The 15,769-nt window shown below is 37.3% G+C and overlaps 2 protein-coding genes across 3 annotated transcripts in view; both read right to left on the bottom strand.

Annotated features, from left to right (window-relative positions):
- The window catches only part of ankrd12 (ankyrin repeat domain 12), a 41,702-nt gene extending 36,819 nt beyond the window's left edge, over positions 1-4,883 (bottom strand). For both annotated transcript variants that reach the window (XM_086271204.1, XM_086271205.1), the window contains exon 1: positions 4,699-4,883. The gene's annotated coding sequence lies outside the window, so the exon portion shown is untranslated. The remainder of the gene's footprint in view (positions 1-4,698) is intronic.
- Positions 4,884-6,638: 1,755 nt separating this feature from the next.
- On the bottom strand, positions 6,639-14,821 carry ndufv2 (NADH:ubiquinone oxidoreductase core subunit V2). The gene is made up of 8 exons (XM_086273358.1): positions 14,664-14,821; positions 11,992-12,045; positions 9,983-10,045; positions 9,437-9,553; positions 9,194-9,362; positions 8,661-8,770; positions 6,926-7,002; positions 6,639-6,836 (listed from the first exon to the last, which is right to left on the bottom strand). Exons 1-8 carry the CDS (start codon positions 14,703-14,705, stop codon positions 6,743-6,745), a joined length of 726 nt encoding a protein of 241 aa, XP_086129484.1. The 5' UTR covers positions 14,706-14,821; the 3' UTR covers positions 6,639-6,742.
- Between the last annotated feature and the right edge of the window lie 948 nt (positions 14,822-15,769).

The raw sequence follows: 15,769 nt of genomic DNA, 5'->3' as shown, positions 1-15,769 counted from the left end.
GTCCTCATGAGCCTGGGGCTCTTTTCACCCCCACATGCAACCACAGACTTTATGCATTTAGACTGAAGAGGAACTTTACTATCAAAAAACACCCACTGGTCAGGACATGCAACCATTCATGTTTTTAATGTACTAAGCCTACCTTTCCCTACCTCCCTCACATTTTCTAGGTGTTTGTTTTTCATTTTAAATTATATCTAAAGGTCAATAAAACTCACAAAAAAAGACTAAGTTGAAAAATGTTGAGCTGTCTTACCGCACCAATAACAAAGGTAGCCAGGAAGAAACAGAAGAAAGTGAACTGGTGCATCAGCAATGCAGACATAACAACAAAACAAACACGACATTGGAGTATGTCTTGATGAGTTTGACATGCTGAAACTTTGAAGGGGATAGTAGTATTTACACAGCTTTTCTCTTGTCCTTTTGTGTTGTTTGTGTGTCATCCGGCACATGTGCAAGTCTTTTATTACTCCTAAGTACTTGTTTGGGCAGCTATTTCGAAAAATTTAATTATTTTAAAACCCCAACATCAAAACCACTAACAGGTCAACAATGAAATGTTTTCTGGAAACCTTTATATAAATGTATTTATTAAAAAAATAAATTAAAAAAAATATCATACTGACACCACCACCCACCCAACCATTGTTACACTATGCACAGAGGTTAACAGTAGAACATACCAAACCCTAACCCTAATGCTATCTTTAATTTCACTTGGGACTGATTCATTTAAAATCTTGAGGTGAAAAGTCAAACAAGCAAGCAACTTATTGTTTTTGAAATTGCTGATTAGTAACACAACACCTCCAATAGCAGCCACCATGGCTGTTGGTAGCAGCTAACAGCAGGACAATGTATCCCAGTATTCTCTGGAAGAACATGAAAAGTAAGACAAACAAACAAACAAACAAACAAAAAAACAACAAAAAACAAAGAGTTCAAAGTATTGACTTGACCTACAAACTCTCTGGATCCCCATGCAATCTATCCTCTATCTGATGCAGCACAACAAGTCCGGTCCATGGAGCCCATACCCCAAGTCTGCTCAATTATGGCAATTCACATTGAGATCACAGACAAAAGCATCAAGCACAGATTGCCAGTACAAAAGCCGGGAATGGCATTTGATGCTCCTTTCCAGTGGCTCCACAGTAGTGCTTTACACATTCACCTAAGAAGCCTGAGATCCCCGGTTCAGTGCTGTGAAGAAACACAAATCCCTGTGGGGTTGTGTCATGAAGGGCAACCAGTACAAAAAGAAATTCATCCAAATTCAACATCTGGAGTTACCCACTGTAGCGATTCCTCGTGAATAAGGGAGCAGATGAAAGCAGCTTTTTTCAAATTTAATTCTCCTTTCTCTACTTGTTAAAACCAAAGTGTTTTCAGACAATTAAAATTGTTTTAATATTAGTGCTGACCAAAAGATGATCTAAATCTGGTACAGCATGTCAAGGAGTACGTCTGGCGGTTAATAGAAGGACAGAACACTGACTTTATGCTTCTGCTGGGAATTTATGTAGAGCTTAGGATGTAGCATATGCCGGTGCTTGTGCTGACTGTGTCAATGGCGATGTGCACATTAGGTTGTGTCTTAACTTTAACAGAGGAGCATGAATCTGATACACACGCAGCAAAGGAAAAGGTGCCATGGATTTATAACACAGGGCAAATGAGTGCACAGATGTGATAAAAGAAGGAACTGCCTTAATTGTTTAATCTAATTTTAAATCATTAGATTGAATGTCAATTTTGATTAACTGGAGAGCCCTAATATACCCTTAAACCTATACGCCCCAAAGAACCTAATCTTTTGTAGAGAATCACACCGTTACACTGAGGTTATGCATTTTTAAAATCACCAATTAAGTAATACAACTAAATAAATGTTGTTTGCAATGAACAAAACGATAAACAAAAGCCAGGGCAGTGCCTTTTTGTTACTTAAAACTGACATTTATTATTGGACACCATCATTTAATTTGCTTCATCAGTGTCAGCTACTAAACTACCAGAAGACTGAAGTGAACAAAGAAAACCCTTTCAAACAAAAAGAAGCATCTTCTCTTCAATGGCACCACAAAAAAGGCACCCATGACGCACTGCAAGAAAGAGCTTGGTAATATACTGCAGTGTCAATTATGTGTCCTACTCGTATTGTCATAACCTTTAGTGCCGTGGGAGGTCTCATTCATCCTCAGGCAAATCATCATCACATGATACTCAGTTGCCAGTGAGAGAGATGTTAGTACAAACTCATTACAGAAAGTAAAAGAGTATTTTAAAAAACAAAAGTTCGAGGTGACACAAGCACACTAATGAAAAGCCTACTAATCCCACCACGTACAATTGAGTCCAAAACAGCAGTGACCAATCAATCAATCAAGGGAGAAGACAGCACTTTAATGCCTGAAGAATCATGTTCCCTAATATGAGAGTGATATGTTCTATTGATAAAAATCAGCTACTGCCAATTTAAGTCTATGAATAACATTTTTATTTACTGTTCTGTCTATATAAAATGTATCTAAAGGAATAGCAGATTAACAGTGGACTACATTTAACAAAACATTAATATGAAAAAGTATCATGTATTACTACATCCTAACTTGCTCCTTAGTACATTGTTAATAAGCAAATAATTGCAGCATGGTCCTGGTGATTTATCTAAATTGCAGCTGAGGTTAAGGTTAAGTTTTAAAAAATGATTTAACAAGATTTATTCTAAAGGAATTGTAATTACAATTGCGCAAGAATTTACTCATCATTGAGGACTCACCATTTAAGGTATTTAAGTGCTGTTCCTTAGTAGTAAGGTCAATTATGATGTGTCATGGCGAACTGGAAGTATGCTTGCTGTTATACAACCTTCTATAATCTTAACAAATTCAGTTTAATTAATCAGTTCCTGGTTTAAGGTCAGCTAAAGAGTGAAATTACTAAATATAACTTTAACTGAAATGACAAACAGATCACCCTGTTTTAAGAGTATTTTTCATGCATTCCTGTAAGATTTGGTTATTTAAAAGGCCACAGACGCAAGCTGATGCTACAATCAATTGTCAGCACAACAGTTGAATTGTAACAACTAATGCTTTATTTTAGTAACTCTCAAATTGTAAATGGAGGTTTCTAGAACACTAGCAGTATTCAAGTCAATATTCATGTCTCCAAAATTAAAATAAGCCCCCCAAAAGAGACAATAAGAGTATGCGTTTCTGACAGTTGGTTTCTTATGGTTTTATTTTTGATGTAACCTTTAAGCAGCTGCTCGATTAGTTAATCTCTAAATATGACACGTTTTCATGTTTGAATTGTGGTGCTAAATAGCATTCTTCTTCATGATCCCAAAATGAACATTTCTTGTAATATTGAAAATGAAACAATTATTTTAAAATGGCCAGTTAACTGTATTTACATGTGCTGTTCCTTAACAAAGACATAAAAAAATATATTTTACATTTAATACTGTTGTTTTTTTTAACTGTATGAAAAAACAGATTAATTAAACACCATTACAATATGACCATTACACTGTCTACATACTGCATTCAATATAATAGTATAAGACGAATACACAGTATTTTGTATGAGACAGATGTCACTTAAAAATACTGCCACTAGGACCAATTTCGGACTGATTCTAAAAAAAATTAAAGCTTAATTTAACAGTGTAGACGTGCTGCAATCCAATAAAACTCTTTAACTTAACGTATGTTCAATTTCAGGTTGACGTTTCGGTTGATTCAGACGGGTTGCTGCACAGATAGCCATGTAAAGACAAGCAGCTTTTGTATCAGGCAACACACCCCCAAGATGTCACAGTCACTGCCTGGGAGGCGCAAGCTCCGGATTTCTAATAGCTATGCTAGTTCCTTGAGAGAATTTACAAATCATAACTACATTTTACAGCATATTGACTGCTACTGTCCCGCCAAACTACGCTGGTTGTAAATAAACGAAGTGGCGTTGGCTCGATCATTGCAGAAACCACCACCCACCAACGTTAATGCCGCTCGTGCTTCCAATAATCAAAAAGTAATGTTGTTGAGCGCTAAAATTCGCAACTTGGACATAGATAATAAACACGAGCTGTGGTGTTAGTTGATTAATCTGGCGGTGAAATTCGTCTTGCGAGTAAATATGTTGTCTAATGCTAGTGCTTGGCCAGGACAAGGCAAATTCAAGTTCACGTTTCGCGATTAAACAGCAACAGTCAACACAGGGAGCACAGCACAGCCCGAGACAAAAGCCCACTGCAGCTCCTTTACTGCCCTCACAACGATCCCCCTCCCCAGCGCTTAATCTAAGCTAGCTAGCGAGCTTGTTCCCAGACCTACACAGCCCCGTTGGCTGTCTGGCTGTCTGAAGCTAACCCAGCTCGCTCTGCTTCGCCCCGACATTTTCCTATCAGCGCTCTGTATCCTCGCTTTGAAAGCACCGAGCAACTAAAGGCAGTTACTGGGGTGGAAATTTCAGTTAGCGTAGAATAAGTCCTCAATGTGTGTAACGCACGTGGCGCACAACTATACCAAGCCCACGCAAACACATAACATTCCCATTTTCGCACGCAGTTTACGTCAAGTTAGCTTAACGTTAGCCAGCTTGCAGTACAACTTAGCCAGATTGCTAGGATTTTTTTACCCATCCTGATCCGAGGCAGTCAAACAAGAAACCTCGTTTTGCGCTTACCTTTAAAAGGGGTTACACGTTCCCACCGACTCATTCAGGTTCCGCTATATGTGACTATTGCGCAATATTAACAGTTAATTTCCTAAATACTGGACGTTAACCGTAGCCTACGGCTGTGTGACGTTCATCGCTGGTTTTGAAAACATCCAAGCCGTTCGTCGCTCGTCCTCTCGGAGAAAAACCTAGCAAAACATGCAAGCGTCATTTTCATTGGTAGGGAGAAATCATGTGACCACCAGAGCACCACCGAGCTTATAAGGTCTGCGTCTGCTGGATAGACTGTAGATGGGTATGTGTCAAACGGTTTAACTTTCATTTAACCGAAGCCGTGAGTAAATTCGCATCTTTAATTTTAAGAATACGCTTTTTGCTGAGACATGTTGTACGTTAGCGGTGTGTGTAGCACCTCAAAGTGGCTTTTGAGCGTGTGTATTTGAACCGAAAGGAGGGAGAGAGAGGGAGAGAGAGAACAGGAATGGGCACTTGACGTCATCTTTTCCGCTGCTGTGCTGCGGTCAGTGGGAACTTTCTCGAAGATCACGGCTGAGGTTAACAGAGGAATGGCGTTTTCCTTCTTTGTCGTGAGCATGGCTGCGGACTTCAGGCCGCAGTTTCAGTAATTAGCCGATCTGGTTAAGTCGACCTATTAGCCCGCCAATTCAGTGTATGAGCCAGCTTAGAATTGGTTGCGCAGTGACATTTGCATCATGTTGCATGCATTGCGCATGCGTCACCGTGCATAATGTTATATGTTGCAGAGAAGAGCTGGGTTGAAAGCGTATTGGTACGAGGAAAGTGGGGGAGGGGTACCGGCTAGACATGAAAACGGCCTCGGGATGGGATGAAAATGAAACGACAGGACCAGTTGTAGGAAGTGGGGTGCTGTTCAAGGCTAAGGGGGCTGTGTTTATCATGTAATGTCTTGAATGAATCAACTTTAAAGGTGTTTAAGCAGGCGGAATCTTAAGGTCAATACGTGGTTCTTTTGTTAATAAAGTCAGTCACAATGATACTACCCACAGTCTAGTTTGGAGTATATTAATTGGACATGTACTAGATGAAATAATTTTTATATTATTCCTGTCAGAACCATCAGGTAGTCTCTACTAATGTCTTAAATGTATGTCCAGAACCAAATATAATGAAACAATGTCAATAAACCACATTTGAAATGAACTAAATAGAGGTAACATGTAGTAAAATAACTTTACAATTTAATCATAATTTGTTACACCATGCGTAGCAGCATATCTGGTGGTATTTACCGTTTACCAAAGGTTTTCTTTATGAATAAACAATTTAAATGTCACTGATCCACAGTAATTGAAAGACATCTAAAATTGGTCCACTAAAATATATTTACATCCAGTAAAATTCAGAACAAAATATTAAGGACCAAAAATGACTTTGGTAGAGCTAGTGTTAATTAAAAAGGCTTTATACTTTTTGTTTTAGCATGTGTAGTACTTCAATAAACATCTAATAGCTTTAGCTTGTACTGTTAGCTTTTAATTACATGATTTTTCCATAGGGGCATACATGGTAGGAATATGCATCTTATTGTGCATGTGCTATGCTGTAATTTTGAGATGTCATATTTGAATGAATTTGAGTGTACAAAGGATGTGATTCATACTTAAGTAAAAACCCTTCATAAGGTTTCCATAGGTGGCCATCACTGAAGTGGCAATGACAGTGGAAACTGTCACATAACTTACTGAGGTAGAAATACATACTATTTATGTAGTATCACAATATGCACAAAAATATTTAGCTTTAGGCTTACATTGACGTATTAAGAAGCTTTACTATTCCAGTCCTTTAGCCAGCTTTGCTTAGAAGTATCTAGAAATATAACAACTGCTACAAATCCTGCATTTCATGTTTCCAGTTTTGTTTTCCTTGTTGGAATCCATGTAAGTGAGACACTGACACCTTGAGAACATGTACAGGAACAATTTATTTACACAATATATCTGACTTAACCATAACAGTTTCACTGACAGCTTGCCTTTGTAGCAAGCAGAGAGTGGCCCAGAAATGTCTACAGGTCCGATCTTACACCGAATCCTGGTCCTTTAGGAGGCTCTGTCAGGGAAGTCAGTCCGCCTGCAGGCTCACAGGAGAATCGGCCACTCCTATAGAAAAAGAACAAACTTCTTCATCTACAATCAGTTCAATGACTTTAAAATTATATAAGAATCTATTATGCAAATTGTGCACGTACCTGGGTCCTGGTGGAGGGACTCTGCCTGCCTTAAGCTCATCAATAATATCCTCGATATCCTTTGGTGTAAGGTCCTCCTAGAATAAGGGATGAGAGCAGCTTAGCTTTTGGTCATCTGATGGTCCATGTTTTGATTTTCACATCCTCCAATCTGTAAGAAGATCTATTATATTCTAAAGACAGGGGAATACTTTAAATACTATCTTTGTAATTCAAAGGAAATTATGATGATTTATTCTAAATTGAATAAATGGATAAATACTACATCAATGTCAGATTGACCATGTCAGTCAGTGACTGTATTTCACCCAACAGCAACTTTTCCCAACTTTCAAAATATCTTATTGTTGATCTTTAGGACATGCAGGGCAGCACCAATTTATCAATAGTAAGATCTATGAGCCTACCAATATGAGCCAATATCAGCCTTGTTCACTAAAACAAGAATACTGACATCTGCAGTGATATTTATAGGCATCAGTGGCTGATATGTATCTCTTGTATCATATCAGTTTTCCCTGACTATAAAGTATACAGCATAACAGACAGCTAATCGACTTTAAAACAGGAAAGGATTTTTGTAATGAAGATTTTTTTTGGTTTGGCTGCAAGAGGAAACCAAGAAGAGGAAGTAAACAACAACAGAAAAATGATAAAAAGGAAAAAAAAAAAAAGTACATATACCGTCTTCAGCTTATTTTAAACATCAGTATCGGGCCAGAGTTTCATGATCAGCGCATCCCCAGTTTTCCAATCAATTATTTTTTATGGCCACTAATAACTATAGCCAATAATAACTTTGACTTTAACTGTCAGTAAAGTTCAAACCAGCTCTGACAGATTTAGCTTTTTTTCCAAGTCGTGCTAAAGAGGATACAAGTGTCAAATAGTGTTTTTTTTAATTAATTATTTTATTTTATTTACAGTACAGCTACTTTATGATATTGCAGAGCTGAACCATAGTGTTAAAAATGAATGATATAGACTTGCCCAAAACCATTATGGCATTTTTTTTCAAATCTCACAATGTTCTTAAGTACAAAGACTGAATCGGGTGGTCTGCTTAATTAATACTGGCTGTGTGCTGCTCCAAAGCTGCTTCTACCTTCATATTTAGAAGCCCCTGAACAACCCGACACAAGTTCAAGCTCTTATTTGCAAACTGTGTCATCCTGAGTAAAACTAAATGTGTAATTGATGACTGAATTAATCTAATCTCCAAAGGCTGTGTGTATGGCTTGAGTGTTAATTATTCACATAAGAAAATGCCAACCTCAGCACAAGGTACTCTTGGTATTCACACATTGTGCCTTTTCTCGCTAATGATGATACCTCAGCAAGCTGAGGTGTTGCGGAGAATTCCTCCTTCACAGTCATCTTTAATTGGGTAATTCACTTAAGCTCGGCTTGCAATAACTAAATGTCCCATGGTAGAATTATTTTCACATGGTTAACCACAAAAGAATCTAAAAAGAAAAATTTTGACATCACACTTGGTTCAAGAAGTTGATATTTTTCCAAACTAATATAATGAATAAGAAAACACTCGTGTTATAGCTGATTATTTCTCTATTTTTTTCTCCCTGCTCTTAATTTCCTTTAGAGTTTTCCACATGAGAGGAGAACTCCAGAAACGGTGCTCTGTACACATTCTTTGTGAAACTCGTTTGAGCTTTAATCTAATTTGGTTAATTTAGTTAAAACGTTCATCTGCACAGACGACTCGAGCACTCACATAATAGTTGTCGTTGATCTGAACCATTGGAGCATTCACACAGGCACCCAGGCATTCCACTTCTATTACAGTGAACATCTTGTCTGGAGTAGTCTCCCCAACTTTGATACCTGTGGAGAACCAAATGGAGAGACGCTTCATATTCAGCTAGTCTCATCTGACACTCTACAGATTGTCTTACTAAAACAACAAATATTTTTAACTCGAGCACTAAAGCCTGACGTGCCACAGCTGTTAGCCACATATACGAGTTAAAAGGAAGAGTAAAACTTCACTATGGTTGACTTAAAGAACAAACCTTGTCCTCTATTAAATGTAACGTAGGCTCAAGTGTGTTGACAGTTTCCTTGCTTGATTTCAATCTTGTTTGATGCTACAGCTTGATATTGTTTGAATACCAATGGCAACTGTATATTTATACATTTGTTCTCAGTCTCTGTTTATCTCAAACATACACAATAAAAAAAAGTTTGTTTTCATCTGTTTTCATCTCTTCATTGGTTTCTCAGCATAAAATGGAAAAGCACTCTTACCAAGTTTGTTTTGGATGGCCTCCACGATGCTGTCTGAGTTACAGAGCATGCAGGGTGTTGTCGTGCAGATTTGAATGAAGTATTTTCCCACAGGCTTACGTAGGAACATCGTATAGAACGTTGCTACTTCATATACTCTCATTGGAGGGATTTCCAGCACCTCTGCAACCTGAAATACAAAATTTATATAAAATGTGTTGACGAGCATCACTCTGCTGGAAAACACTAAAAATATGACTGTGCCTTGTTCATGGCAGAAATAGGGAGCCATCCATGTTGCCTTTGGGCCAAATCCAACACGGGGATGGTGGCTGCTTGCTTGTGTCCTTCTGGGTACATTGAAGTGATCGCCTCAATCCTCTACAGTGAACAGAAAAAGATATTTTTCCATAACTGTATTTCCCATTTTTATTTTAACAATAAGGCCAATTTATACAGTGAAATAGTCCTAATATAATTCATGTACATGAATTAAATGATACTATAATTGTAGAGTACAGTACAGTAGTAGGTAGGCCATCTATCGTTGAGCTTTTTTTCTACAAAAATACCAGGAAAATACATTGTGTCTGGTGTATTAAGGTGGAAAGGCAATTAAATAACTACTAAATTAGTTACAAAATAAAGCTAGAGACATCTTAAGCCAATCAACTTGGGTATTTCTGAAAATAAATTCCAGCTTTTGTACAATAACACAAAATCAATACCTGCAATTATCTGCTATTACTGGTAATGAAAACCACATCAGTGCATTAAAAAAATACTGTTCAACACAGATGCGAGGCTCACCTTCTTGTTCTCCTCAGTGAACTCAAAAGGTGTGTCAGGGTTGTTGTCAGGAGTATCTCTGTGCTAAAAAAGAATAAGGATAACATTAAAGTAGATTAAACTTTATTTATAACAGACACACACATAACCGTCTTCGGTATATAATTATCTGTGTATATATTAAATCTTGTGAAGCTTCTACTGAGGCTGAATTTTTCCTTAACAGCTACCACTTTCATGCGTGAGTAACAGATCTGTGAGCTGCAAACAGTATCTGATAAAATATTAACAGTTCATCATGTAAGCCCAGAGGGAAACAGGTGCTACTACCCAACGAGAGAACAGACTCAACACAGACAACTATTATTTCTGCTTCTGCACACACTGCCCCCTTGTGAGCAGCAAAGCTCCTTTGTGCAATAGAAAAATTGAGGAGGGAAGAAATTTAATGTTTTTTGTTTTTTAATTTAAAGCAGCCAACCAATGCATTAATTAAAAAAGAGTGTCATAAGAATTTTTTTTTAAATCAAGCACAGGTTAAAAACAATGTTACTACCGGGGGACTATGGAACCAAGGAGAGTTTCCAATGCATGAAATTATCACAAGATGTTTTCGTGTGGCTGTAATGGCTCCTCCCTGGATAAATTAAGGTCTTTTGGAAAACAGATACCACTGGGATCAATCCTGCACAAACATACTGCAGAGCTGTGTCTTCAATTAATGGCTGAGCCTTTTTTTTTGTGCAAAATTTTCAAGTTAGTGACGCATGGACAAAAACACACTCCAAACCCACCCAAACAGATCAGGATAACAAAAATACAGCATAAGGACAATACTTGACACTGGTGACAGTAGGTTTATAAGTTCTAAAAACCTTTGCATTTGATCCTATCAGTCCAATAAAGGAGTTGGTATAGTGTTAACAAAGGTTTTATAGTCGTTTCTGAGCGTGTAGGTGATGTTTTCAAGTGGGACACATCTACATATCTCTGAGATCCATCTAAAAATAGGTAGTTGGAAGTCGGACTTCCACATAATGGTTATGCACTTTCTAACAATGCATAGAGACAGTTCCAGGAACTTCTGTTGGCTTTTTTCGTAATTGGGTACCAACCTTTAAAATCCCCTAATAAACATATTTGAGGATCTAATGGAAAGAGTAGCTCTAAAACCTTTGACATAATGTTGGAAAATTCATGCCAGAATGCCTTTACCTTTGTGCAAAAACACAAACGCTCCTCAATGCTCTATAAACTCTGGTTTATATTTATTTAATTTTTGTGGCGTGATGTAAGTTTGATGGAGATTGTTGTAATGTCTGTCTGTATCTGATATTAATGGTTACATTTAAACATTTCTGACATTATTCCGACCATCGTTCTGCCTCAATTGTTACATGCAAATTGGACTCCCACTTCTCCCGTGACCTGTGTAACCCTGGTTTTGGAGCAGCACTCACTAAGACAGAATACACTTTTGAAATAAGACAAGGTGAGGATAAATACAGTTTCTAAAAGTTTCGTGATTAAAGTCCATGCTTGTGAAAATTTGTTTATGCATACACCAAGTAAAGAAAGCTGATATGGTGTTGCTGTTTAATCCTGTTTTATGAAGTCCATCAGCAAATCTTTTTCTTAACCCTTCTAAAATGTATTAACATGAATAATTCATTTTCCAATAATAGACAAAAATTGCAGAAGTAAGTGAACTTCTGCCCCAGTGTAACTAAAAAAACAATGTTAGTGTGACATAGTAACAGCTAGACTGACTGCGTTGAACAATGAGCAGTAACAATTAAACTTAGTAGTAATATAGATATAGATAATATTAGAAATGACTACAAATTGTTGCTGTAATTTACAAAATTTTCCATGAGCTGCTGATCTATAGTAACCCACCATGATGAGCTCACACAATGTATAAAAAAAAGCCCGTACAGCATCAGCGTGTACAGCATCCGCATGTACTCTGTTTTTGTCTGTCACCTTCTACACATTTTGTGCACTGAGGAACGGAAAGTGCTACTCACCACAAAAATGCCACCAGCTCCAGCACGTACAGCAGACTGATGCAGACTCCTGGCCTACAAAACATGAGGTTTTTATGTAAAACTAGGATAATGTTGAAGTAAACGTTAACTTAATTTCTATTTAATTTAAATTTCATTTTCAAATTATATGTGTGCCCTTGGGAAGTTAATACAGGTGTTCGAGTAAAAAAGTTTGAAGTGTTTAAAGTTTAAAATGAACCAGGAACTGGGAGGAGTTAAACTGCAGATGTCAAATTAACATTGTGATTTAAGATCATCTGTTAGTTTTCTAAACCTCTTATTTATTTTATTTAAATGTTAGTCTGTAGATTAAACTCCTTCAAGTCATATTTTAAACAGAACTGATGCACTTAGACATAATAAAATATGAATCTCACATCAATGACCCAAAGATTGCAAGACTAAAGACTGTAGGTAATTGTTGACTGACTGGCTCAATGTAAAAGGTCAAATTTATAGTGACTGCTGCGCCTGCCTTGATTTGTACACAACTATACTATTAATAAAACTTTAAAATACATACAGCAATAAAATGGAAGGTTTGCGCTAGGGCTGGGCGATACGACCCAAAATTCAAATTTCAATATTTTTTAGCTGGATGGCGATATGAGATATATATCTCGATATTTTTTTATTCCATAAAGTAAGAACAGAAAGAGAGTTCTTAGTTAAAGCTGTTTCCCAGATGTCACACAGGCACTTTTATTAACATACAGCATAGGTGTACATGAAAAAATTACTCAAAAATATATTATGAGCATTTGTTAATTAATAATGCTCCATAAATAAACTAAAACAATGTTGTTTTTGTGCATAACAAAAAGCTCACAATTGTGCAGTCAAAATGTAAACTAAAGGACGCTGAGCATAATAACAACGACAGATTTCACAGCTGCTCTAGTCCCAAGTTCTACTGCGTGACTGACAGCCTGGAGTTTGAAATGTAACCATGACTCTGAACAGGTGTCATTTATGGTCCTTATACACACAAAGTACGGTAATATTACGTTGAAGCACAGTAAGTATTACTCCACAGCTCCGTAGTTTACCAAAGTCGTACTCAAACATTTTTGACAGATTGCTGAGCGCTGTGTTCCACATAAAATCGGTTCGCGGTCATCAAGCACAACCAGAATTCATACATCAGGCGCGCTGTCAACTTTTGAGAAAATGCAAGGATTGTAGGCTGTGCAGCCCCTCTGGGCTGCATGGCGTTAGCGTGGTTAGGTCGTTAACACGTTGACGCCGTCCAGCTCCACGCACGGGGCGATGCGCAGTAACTCGTTAACGGAGATTTGCCGTGTCCATCTTGTCGCTGCCTGTAGGTGAAGCTATGGGGGAGGAGGAGTTGTGTTCAGTGAAGGAGAGGCGAGCCAGAGTAACGTTGCGTAGAGACAAAAGTGGACGAAAGAGACGCAAACTTGCGGCTCCACAAGTATAATTAAAACGTAACATATACTATATCGATATAAACGATATTTTCACATCTTATATCTCGTATAAAAATATATCAATTTTTTTTTTTAAAAAACTCGATATATCGCCCAGCCCTAGTTTGCGCCTAAAGTCAAGATTTTTGTTTTCTAGTATGAGAAAAAATTATTTTGAGAAATCTTCCTCTAAAGCGATGAAGTGGAATTAAACTAAAATGTTTGTTACTGGAAAATCTTATTTACATAAAGTATGACACAATAGTGTAAAGGTGAGTAAAGTTGTGTAAAATAAACCTCTTCGTGTATATTTTAACGTTTCCCACTAGTCCGAAAGAAGATATGAAAACTTAATAACCCCAAATCTATAGATTTCTATTTCTAGTCCACTATATTTAGAAATTAATTGTACTACGTTTATACTACTGAATTTTCTTGAAATCTGAAGCTGCGAACAATTCTACATCACCATAATATTAAATATACATCTTGTAACACATTATGCCTTATTATTAAAGTTTAAGCTGCACAGCTGTATATAAAACAATTAAAATGAGTCCCAGTTGCAATGTTGGAGTGATTATACTTATATAATCAAAATTTATGATCTGATAGTACGATGTGTATGACTGTGAAATGTGACATTCTGCATAGTGAATACCTTAGATAGCTTAAGTACATGTACAGTAACAAATGTGTAGAATTACTACTTTACTAGTAGAAACTTTGCAGTATAATTGATATTTAACAGATCTAAAGCTTTTGCAAGCTGTTATTATACACAAAACTTCTTGTGCTGAGCCACTTTTACGTAAATCATTGCTTTATGTAAATTGTAAACAGTGTTATCTGATCCAAGTTTCCAGCTAGATTAATATTAAGTGATTAATATTGCTGTGTTTTCCCATACTGTGAATTTACAGTAGCCATGCAAGCAGTTATATAGGGTGAAGTTAAAGCCAACTGCATGTACACGAGCCTGCTAAAAACCCATTCTAGCGGCTATGTTTTCCTTTCGCTGCACATTTTTCCAGCGATCGCCTTTTAAAAGTTTGACAGCAGAAAGCTAATTTAGCTAGCATGCTAGTGTTACCCAACGTCATTTTGCTGAGCGGCCTCCACTGCATGCCCTTGTGAAGAGTCATAGCATTTTTTTTTCTCCAAGTTATCGAAAATTGCACCCAAACCTTTCCCCAGATCCATAAAAAATCACAACCGTACCGCCTGCGACACTGCAGAGCGAACAGCAGCAGACAGAAACATCTTGTCGCTTGAAGTTTGGTCCCGGTGCGTTAGGAAATGAACGGGACAGCGGTAGCCACCATCAACACAAGCGCGCTCAGGTTCGATGCATACTGTCTGACGCACGACGTGACGTCTGTACGTCTCTGCGCTTAATCGATCCCAGATTCAAGTTGGAGCTCAAAGTCAGTCAACGTTGAGTGTTTGCGAAAATTTCTTCTACATTCAAAAAACAAAATTATGCAAATATATAATGAACATTGTTTTTCTGTTATCATATTTTAAATTAAAGAGTACAAGAAATAAAGACGCAGTAAAAACGGTCAAACAAAATTATACAAAATGCTTCACAACAAACTTTTAAGTAATATCTAATATTACTTTAATAAACGTGCTCATTAAAAAGACAACATACTGCAGTAAAAATACTGATATACATTTAGTGGGATTACGTCTGGGATCTCTCTGAGCCTCTTTTTGTTTGCTGTGGTGATGAACAGGTTGACAGACAGAGGTCAGGAGTCTTCGTATATTCTGATGTAGTGAGAGTTGGTAGCAGGTGGGAAAAGCCTGGAGAAGTGGAGGTATGCACTCCAGGGAAAATGAATTATAGTCAGAATAGAACACATGTGCACGAATGAAAAAGACTGTGGTGAGACCTGCAGTATTTGAAGACGGTGTTTGTAACAAAAAGACAGGAGGTAGCTGGAGGTGTCAGAGTTGAGGATGCTCGTTGGGAGTGACCAGGATTAACAAGACTGGAAATCACTGCATCAGCAGAGCGATTCGTGGATGCAGTGAAGCAGGACAGGGAGAATGTTGACGTGACATAGGCGGGATAGGGTGAGAGGAAGATAAAACGCTGTGGCGACCCCTAAAGGGAGCAGCTGAAAGTAGAAGCGGACATTATATAATTGCGAATAATAATTTGTCTCAGGTTAAATTGTTATGACTTATTTTCTACCGAGTATAAAATATTTTTATTATTTCTGTATTTGTTTTTGGTTCTTTTAAGTTTTTCACATGTGTTTTGTTAGTGGAATATTGTTTTCTTTTCTCTAAGGATATTTTTTTTAACTGTGCTA

Source organism: Aulonocara sp. 'chitande type north' Nkhata Bay, linkage group LG18 (assembly GCF_057382095.1).
Source record: "Aulonocara sp. 'chitande type north' Nkhata Bay isolate Kocher_YH1m ecotype deep benthic linkage group LG18, A_spYH_male_GT1.1, whole genome shotgun sequence".
Classification (NCBI taxonomy): Eukaryota; Metazoa; Chordata; class Actinopteri; order Cichliformes; family Cichlidae; genus Aulonocara; species Aulonocara sp. 'chitande type north' Nkhata Bay.
This window is presented reverse-complemented; position numbering and strand designations above follow the sequence as displayed.

Coding starts and splice junctions, on each gene's coding strand:
- ndufv2 (XM_086273358.1), bottom strand. CDS start 14,705: ATGTTTCTGTCTGCTGCTGTTCGCTCTGCAGTGTCGCAGGCG. Junction 8,771..9,193: donor GGCCATCCAAAACAAACTTG/GTAAGAGTGCTT, acceptor GGTTCTCCACAG/GTATCAAAGTTGGGGAGACT. Junction 7,003..8,660: donor AGATCAACGACAACTATTAT/GTGAGTGCTCGA, acceptor CCCTTATTCTAG/GAGGACCTTACACCAAAGGA.